The following is a 9,278-nucleotide window of genomic DNA, read 5'->3' on the forward strand; positions in this document are numbered from 1 at the left end:
TGGGTAATATCCACCATTATGCCTCAGTTCGGTGAGTGGGAAGTCTGTCACCACATGTGGCTACGGATCTCGCACTTTGCAGGGGTTTTGTGCAACAGGCAGGAAATGCACCGTGATTCACATCCTGCTGAAGTACGGCCAATGATGCAATGCTGGTTAAAAATGAACTCCCATAGATGGTCGGAGGATGTCTCATCACTACCCTCATATTCATCAGCACAGTTGTTTTCAGCTCCCACTTCTCCCAGTGTAACCCCCCAGTTCACAAACTTTATTTCACTTCATTAAAACCGAACGATGATCAATGATGAGGTTGTTTCTCCGCATCGGCCACAAAGTGAGTTTTTATAATCCTGCTTTTTGATCTGAACCTGTTCCCAGAGCTGCTCTGAACTCGTTTCCTGTCAGATAATGTCGAGCTCGCGTGAGGAAACAGCAGAATAATAAACAAATATCTCAGGATGAAAAATATTTCCGCCCTAAAAACGTTGCTAGATTTCATGAATTCATTTGTCAATTATTTTAAGATACACACCAGATTTGTTCTAAAATGCTTAACAAAAGACGTGATTGTGTAACTAAATTGTACACACAACTTTTATAAATCTGATACTTCTTGCTCCAATGATTATTATGGAATTTAATTATTGTTGTGTTTATGTTTTATTTTAAGCTACATTTTACTCATGCACATCTTTTAAATGATTATAGCAGTTTTTAACCTCTGATTTAATATGAATTATATTCCTATGTTCTTTTGTTGCATTATACGTTTGTTCTCTTTCACGACTTGTTTCCTGTGTTGTCACTGCCGAGAGGAAGGGTAGATTAAGACATCATTGTGACTGAGAAAAAAAAGAGGAAGAGGAAGAGGAAGAGACAGAGACAGAGACAGAGACGTGTGGATGAGAGGTTTTGAGATTCAGGAAACACTTTGACACGAAGCAGCTGTCGATACAAGCAGAGGAAACAGAAACAGATAAATGATCCGAAGGAATCTCAGAAGATGATTCATCTACTTGTCCTCGCTCTGATCCTCACAGGTAACAGTACACACTAATATACAGTACACACACACACACACACACACACACACACACACACACACACACACACACACACACACACACACACACACACACACACACACACACACACACACTAATATATGATGACACATGTTTCCTCGAAATACACATTCATCAGCTCATTTAGTTTGAGATAATTACTTCATGTTAATGTTCTCTGCTGCATGATATGAGTTTTATAATAAGTCATGAACTGCACTGAAGAGTTTTACTGTAAAATATAAAACACATTAAATATTAAAACACGATGAGGATGGGAAATATTCCACTGATGAACAGGTAGAGATGTTTTCTGTGTTTGTTTTCATGATTATAAAAATGGTTAATTATCCAAAATATGAATATTTGAACTAAAATTGAAGTCAAAACAATTTTCATTTATTTCCTGAATATTAAAGACCCCTGGTGGCAGGAAGCTGGCAGAGCACATGGCAACACCCAGTTTAAAGTGTGACACCAATTATATAAATGACTCACAAATACTTATTATAACAACAAATAAATACTTCACGTTTACTGCTGTAATTAAACAAAGATTCTTTGACTCTGACAGTGTAGATGTTTACTGTTTTATTCTATAACATCAAGAGAAAAAAAACCCACTGTCATTAAACAATTATCCTGAAATTTCTCATGACAAAAATACTCAGTAATATTCTTGATAAATTCCTCTGTTTATTTACTGTTTCCTTTCTTTGAATCGTTTACAACAGGTTGTGAGGCTGAACTTGAAATCAAGGCGTGTACGGGAGGATGGTTTGAATTCACCTGCAAATGCAAAATGAAATGTCCAACCATCGACGTCAAGAATCCCCGAAGACACATAACAAGCACTACAGTGAAAACATGGGAACAGGATGAGAATATTTCCTTGTACCACGATACAGAAAATAAAGTCCTCAGGGTGAAGGTCACAACACTGACGTCTGCTGATTCTGGGGATTACAAGTGTAAGATTAAGAAAAAAACAACCAAAGTGGAGCTGAAACTGAAGAATGGTAAGAAAATGATTCATCTCATCAGCGACTCTCTTGTTCTTCGTCAAAGTACTTTACAAATATAAAAGTAAAGAATTATAAAACTAGAGTTACTATCATTATCTGTCATTGAGTTAGTTAAACATTATACATTTATTTTTGAAGTTTAATTCCATAAAATATTCTATGATATTTACATATTATGTATTTACTTTCCTGTGATGATGAGTAATACCCACAGGTCTGTCAGGATCATAGACTGTAAACAAAGATGGACGACATGAAAGCTCCTCAAAATGCCTTGATCGCCCCCTGGTGGCGGCAGTGTGGGTCACAAACCCCGCCTCCTACATGTTAAGAAAATGGGAAATGGATCAAGCGAAGAATATTTAAGAACACGTCAGATGTTAAGATGGTTTCTGTGATTTGAGGTCGTTCTTATCACACTGATGTTTGTCACTTCTGCGCAGACGTTGTCCATCTTTATTTAATCGACGGTATATACTCAGTCCGGCCTTTTTCAGCAGATCATATCTTCATTATACTTTATTCTATTTTTAGTTATTACACATTTCAATCTACTTGTCTTATTTGTCTCTTTTTAATCTTTTACTTTTTTCTTGAACATAAATTGATTTCTCTTAACTTTGTGGTTTTTAATGTCGACCTCTGTGTATGAAATAAATAAAACCTTGGCTTTCTCAAACACTGACTTAACTTCCCAGATTCAGGACCTTTCTATTTCAAGTCCTCATTGACGTACAGTAGCTGACAAAGTTAGGAAAATAGAGGTAAAGTCCTGATATGGTTTATACACCTGAAACCTTTTACGTTTCTCTTTTACCTGCAGGCGGCTGCCAGGAACCGCTTCATCAAACTGTTTACGCAAAGGCTAAAACCACCGTAACATGCAACTATACCCCCAAGAAAAAATACGTGTTTTTTTTCTGCAAAGAGGAAGGTTCTGACTGCATGGACGTTTTTCCAACACAACCTGCTTCATGGTCAGAGGGAAAGTTCACGCTGACAGAAATCGAAAGTGGCTTCAGCGTGTCCATCAGCGACGTGTCCTCGCAGGATGGTGGCGTCTACTGGTGTGGATCAGCTCATAGACTTTACAGGAGTTCACTCAGACAAATAAAGCTGGAGGTTAAAAGTGAGTCATTACCGTCTGCAGCCTCTGATGTTTGTTCATATGTTAAGATATGACTAAATTACTGGGTTTTTCCTGCCTCCTCCATGTTAGCAGGTGAGACATGGCCCAAACTACTCAAAGTAGACGTTAATAATGTGTTTATCAAAGATGGTTTCTGTCATTTCAGGTCGTTCTTATCTCCCTGATGTTTGTTCAAGTGTTTTCTGATCAGTTTGGTTTTATTTAGTTATTTGATGATATAAAAAATAGACAGAGACATCATGATTGACAGCTGAGACTGACTCCTGATTGGTCCAGAGCATTTACAAAGTGGGACCTTGCAACCACAGCTTCATCAACCAATCACAACTGCACAGACTCCTAAGGACATCAAAAGACCAAGATGGCCGCGACCATGTCCGAGATATTCTGGCTTCATTTCTGGATGGTGGGAGGAGGTGGTGACCCGTCGTCCATCTTTATTTACTGTCTATGATCTGGATACTTCTACTTCAATGTTCATCCATTACAGCACTTATCCTCTGAGGGTTGCACGGGGCTGGAGCCAAACCCAGCTTGACTCCAGATACGAGAGTAATTTGGAATTTGCGAGCTTCACACAGGCTCGAGTGGCAAAGAACGATCCAGTGCCGCAAGAAACAATGACCACATCCTCTGGATCAGACGCTCCAATTGGCTGTGACGCCAAGTGCATATTTAGTCATTTTGACTTTAATCTGTTTCATCTAGTTTCAGAGCCTCCACCTGCAACAACACCCTCCGTCCAGGAAACTACTGGATCTTCTACTTCCTCAGTCCAGACAACCACTGCATCTGCTGAGCATCAGGGTGAGGAAGGAAACTTTGGTTTTTAAAAACATACAAAAACACGTGAAAACTTCCCTAAAATTCAATTACACTGATGATTCTGGACGAATGTTGTTGGTGACGGTCGTTCTGTTGTTGCGTGGCTTTGATTGGCAGGTGGCTCTTACTGGTTATCGTTGCAATTGTTGCAGTGATGTGTGCAGCCGCGTTGGTGCTTTCTGTCGTCATATACAAGAGATGTAAGAGATTTCTCACTCTGCAGAACATGAATCACTCACAAGTTCCCGCAAGTTGTGATGATGGAAATGTTTCCAGGGGACCCAAAAAAGTGATGCACCTGCTCTAGTTCAATACTCTGTCAAATTATTCAATATATAACTATTTATAATATATTTTTTGGGTCCCATGGAAACGTTTCCGTTGTTGTTTTTCTATTTGCACGTCTTCTTAATTTGCAGTGTGTCTCGGACACCGTAATAGAAGCACTAATGTACGACTGAGCAGGACAGAGCCAACACATTGTTTTCATTGATTTCTTACATTTTCTCATTTGTGTCTCCCAGGATGTGACGGATCAAAAAACACAACTCAGAACGAGGTAAATACTCAGTGTGTGTGTGTGTGTGTGTGTGTGTGTGTGTGTGTGTGTGTGTGTGTGTGTGTGTGTGTGTGTGTGTGTGTGTGTGAGTGCTTGTGTGTGTGTGTGATCAATAACAATTGGAATCTTCTTACATGCCTGATATCAGAAGCCCTTGTGTCCGGAACCATGAATCAATTTAAAAGTTCAGTGTGTAGAATGTAGTGACATCTAGTGGTGAAGTGTCATGTTGCAGCTGAACACCCCTCACCTAAAAATAAAAGGGTTGTTTTTCGGAGCAACTGAGATGATAATTTCTCTTTACGAACTTTAGTTTGAGTTGATGCTTATTGTTAGGTTGTATATAACGTCTGTGTTTTTCATCCCGGCAGGATCACAACTATGTAGAGATAGAAGAGCGCCTCCAGAAGCCAGACTCAGGAACTGCACCAAAAACATTGTACGTCACTGCCAACTTCCCCACAAACGCTTCTGGCTCCCATTACTCCAACATCCTGTTTGAGAAAAGCTCTGGTGAAGTTAGTGGTGACACATATTCCACTGTAGGGGGCAGTGTCCCGTGTCCCACCTACTCTACTGTCAATCATCTTTCCAGCTTCACTGAAAAACCTTTTTATTCTACCGTCAACTTCTCCGTCAGGTCCTCACAGGGGCCTTGAAAAACGCAAACCTGGCTCAGACGTCAGAAAGAAACAAGACTATATCGAATATTTTGTCAAAACCTTTGTAAGATTAGCAGCTAATGCATCTATTGTACTGTGTTTGTGTTATTATCATCTGTTCCCTATGGAGAAATATGAAGAATTTGAGGAAAAACTATGAAAATGTTAATTATAACATGGAATCAGTATTTTTGAAAAGATCGTATTATATCCTTTGTGTATATATATATATTAATATAAAGTGTTTATCTTCATGTTTTACCAGATACCCTAAGAAACATACTTGATATATTGTATTGTATTACTATCAAGGGGTGAAGTGTATTTTTGTAACATAGAAGTAAATTTTCAGTTTTGGACAAATCGAAAGTCTCACCTCTGTCTGCTCCCTTTGACCTCAAAGACAGAGAGGATCCAGATGTTGGTGCTCTGGAACATCTGAATATCTTTCATGTTTCTGTCGGCAACAGAAATTTGCTGAATCACTTCCTTAATTCTTCATCTTTTCTCTCAGAACTGAATTTTCCAGCCACCGAAAAAAAAATGTAATTAGACATTTCTTGACCTTTTGTCCCTGAAGCCTCTGACTGAACGTGTTAATATTTGATCATCTACGATTGAAGAAGTCACCCCGTCATGTTTCCCTGCTGTGGCTCCTCACGCCACAATAACATACCATCACATACAATAACATGGTGCCAGCCGCGTGTTGAGTTGTTTTAATGCGAAAATTCTAATAACACGTTACCAAGTGAAAATGACGTAGAAATATGAGCAACAGGAGCAAACATCTCATCAGTGAAGCATTTCTATGTGAAAAGGTTTACAAGCGCTAATCCTCAGAAAACACACGAGTTTTGACCGAAAGGGGAAAAAGATATCGCAACACAGCTGTTCAGACGCTGAAGACACAAAAAAACTAATTCAGAGACGCTGAAGAAAAAAAACGTTTCAACATCAGAACCCAGATGAACAACATGAGGAGTTTGGCTCTGCTCCTCCTCTCGCTGATCACAGGGAACAACTTCACTACTGATTCTACTAATAACGCTTACAACTCTATAAGACGTAGATCCCAGCAGCTTTACTGCAGCACTTAATAAAATTATAATCATCATGGATCAGAAAGTAAATACGTTTATTTTCTGTTTTCAACATAACAGGGATGAAAGCTACAGATCACAACTTTTAAACTAAAGGTTTTATTCTTTCCTGAACTTTCATATCGATGAGTTTCTGTTTAAGGCTCTTTGACTATTTTGCATCTTTCTTAACACTTAACATGCAGATGGGGGTTGTTAATATTAATCAAATATACAAAATTATTATTATTATTTTATGAATATTAAAAGTGAAAATGGTAAAATGTCCATGTCTGATATTATGATATCATTACTTCTTGTGGTGGTGATTTTAAGATTCAATAAATTAAAGTGTAAGAAGACATAACGTGAAGTTCTGCAGATTTACCACATGTCCGTCATAAAATGTATTTTTATACTTACAAGTATGTTGGAAAATATACATTTCAACAGTGATTTGTGTTTTTATTTACTGTATCTGAACTCTTTCTATAAAAAAAATCACATCATAATGAAACATCCGGGGTCTAGCTCATGTCCATGCACTCTGCTCCGCTCCCGCCCTCGCCTCCCTGGACGCTCTGGTAAATAGAAGCCATGTCGGCGTTGGTTCGGATCTGGTTGGCGAAGTCGGCCATGCTGGGGCTCCTCTCCACGTTGGGCACGGCCAGCAGGGCGGCGACAGCGCGCATGGCCGAGCGCCGCAGCTCCTCCTGCTTCTCAAACTCCTGCTTCACGGAACCGGCCTTCACCTGCAGGGGGCGCCACGTGACAGAGATGAGGAAAAAAAACACACTTATGGACATGATGGTGTGTGTGTGTGTGTGTGTGTGTGTGTGTGTGTGTGTGTGTGTGTGTGTGTGTGTGTGTGTACCTTGGTGGTGCAGGTAGCTTTAAGTGGCTCCACCAGTCTGTCCAGTCGTTGAAGAACAGCAGCAGGACACAGAGACGCGAGTCTGGCCAACATCAGGAAGGTCAGCATCTACACACACACAGACACACACACACACACACACACACACACACACACACACACACACACACACACACACACACACACACACACACTGAAACACACTGAATTCTACAGATTATTAATCAGCTCTCGACTCATCACTAACCGTCACCAACAGAAACCTGCTGCATTGGACGATAGTGCCATCTACTGGACTATAACAATTTTTTACTCCTGATTTTTTACAAAAATGTAAAAAGAATTCTAATAATCCAACATATCTGTGTCTAAATAAAAAATGTAATACGAGAAATAGATTTAAAAACACATTAAATGTCACCTCGGCTTCTGAGTTTTTTTCTTTGCTACCCACCCTGATGTCATAGTGGTCTTTGAGTCCTTCTTCTACATGATCCAGGAACTGCAGGACATCCAGCCCCTCCAGGCAGCTGTCCAGCAGAGTGTACATACACTCGAACGCTGCTTTACGCACGTCCAGACCGTCGTCCACCGTGTGTTTGAACGGACCCATCTCCACCTGCAGGGAGCAATCATTTAAAACGCCCGCATTAAGAGAGAAACCCCGCTAACAGCTTCCTCAGCCTCCCAACCGGACAACCCACTTCTCTGATGAGGTCCTTCCTGATCTGCGTCTCCTTGTAGAGGTGAGGCAGCACTGTTCCCAGCAGGCCGCGGATCAGGGACGGTTTGTTATGAGCTGCGGAGTTAAACATCACCAAAGCCACGCGCCGCACGTTGAGGTCTTCATCCTGCAGCGTCTTTAGGAAGTCGCCTGAAGAGAGATGGTGTCAGGGTTAGCAAACAGACATGATGTGTGTGAGTATAAAGTGGTACATCAGTTGGTAGGCTGCACTCTTAAAGAGCAGGGTAGGCTAAGGTCCGCCTACCAGCTGAGGATGGTAAAAACCTTATGGACAACGAGGCCATGTGAGGAGGTTTGAGTCCTCCTTTAGTAGCCGCAGGTTCAGGTCTGACCATTTGCCGCATGTCTTCCCCACTTTCTCGTCCACTTTCACCCTTTAATGTTTAAATGTCTGATTTCTGAAGGCTTAATGTCAGAATATTACCTTTAAAAAAATGTTATGGATGTTTTAACTGCCCACTGACGCAGGAAGGATTTCTCTGGTGCTGCCAACGGTCAGAGTAACTGTGACAGTTACAGTTAGTTACAAATCTCAGAATTAGGATCAGGTTTAGGTTTATTTTAAATCTCGGAGTTCATCGACTATCATCCGATGATGAATTAACCTCTGAGGGCAACGTTTCTCCGTTCATTGTTTACAGTCCAAATAGTTTCAGTTATCACATGAGAGTGATACTTTTCAAGCTAATTAAAACACATTTCAGTCAATGTGTTCTGCCTCTCTCTCTCTCCACACAGATTGTTTCCATGTGGGCAACCAAAGCTCAAACGTGGTACGAGAACCAGAAGCTTCCAGCCCTGAAATCTTCACTGACAGATTCTGTATATTCACATGAAGAATCGATTTGTCGAGGTTTGTCCACAGTAAAAGGAAACTTACCGATGCAGCCTTTCAGCAGTGAATCTATGGGAGCAGGTTGGTCAACAATAGTGAACTTGATCGCTGTCACCACTGTGCTGCGAGCCAGAGCCGAACCTGTGAGGGGCCGAGGAAAGTGTTTTTTATTTGACCTTTAAAAGAAACATAGAAAATGAACAATAACATTGTATTTGATTCTCTAAAAACCTTGGTGCCATCCTCGTATTCCTTTAAAACTGCAAACAAACCAAACTTCACAACAATCTGACCATTAACTGTAGAAATATGTTTGGTTTGGACCAAAGTATTGAAAGAATGGACAGACCATAGACTGTAAATAAAGATGGACGACATGACAGCTGCCAAAAGTGAAGCCAAAACATCTGGACCACCCCCTAGTGGCTGGCTGCAGTACAGGTCATCTAAACTT

General features: G+C 40.5%; 2 protein-coding genes across 3 annotated transcripts in view; one reads left to right on the top strand and one right to left on the bottom strand.

The window, feature by feature from the left end:
* Positions 1-893: 893 nt before the first annotated feature.
* On the top strand, positions 894-5,560 carry LOC117762225. The gene is made up of 7 exons (XM_034586750.1): positions 894-1,043; positions 1,802-2,086; positions 2,916-3,221; positions 3,951-4,049; positions 4,185-4,262; positions 4,590-4,626; positions 4,998-5,560. Exons 1-5 carry the CDS (start codon positions 1,007-1,009, stop codon positions 4,220-4,222), a joined length of 765 nt encoding a protein of 254 aa, XP_034442641.1. The 5' UTR covers positions 894-1,006; the 3' UTR covers positions 4,223-4,262; positions 4,590-4,626; positions 4,998-5,560.
* An 847-nt stretch (positions 5,561-6,407) lies between these two features.
* cand2 (cullin-associated and neddylation-dissociated 2 (putative)) overlaps positions 6,408-9,278 on the bottom strand; it is a 14,299-nt gene continuing 11,428 nt past the window's right edge. For both annotated transcript variants that reach the window (XM_034586734.1, XM_034586736.1), the window contains 5 exons: positions 8,870-8,965; positions 7,949-8,118; positions 7,699-7,863; positions 7,245-7,352; positions 6,408-7,122 (listed from right to left, as the gene is read on the bottom strand). In XM_034586734.1, coding sequence (XP_034442625.1) covers positions 6,898-7,122; positions 7,245-7,352; positions 7,699-7,863; positions 7,949-8,118; positions 8,870-8,965 — 764 coding nt within the window. In that variant the 3' untranslated portion in view covers positions 6,408-6,897. The remainder of the gene's footprint in view (positions 7,123-7,244; positions 7,353-7,698; positions 7,864-7,948; positions 8,119-8,869; positions 8,966-9,278) is intronic.

This window comes from Hippoglossus hippoglossus, chromosome 5, assembly GCF_009819705.1.
Source record: "Hippoglossus hippoglossus isolate fHipHip1 chromosome 5, fHipHip1.pri, whole genome shotgun sequence".
NCBI lineage: Eukaryota > Metazoa > Chordata > Actinopteri > Pleuronectiformes > Pleuronectidae > Hippoglossus > Hippoglossus hippoglossus.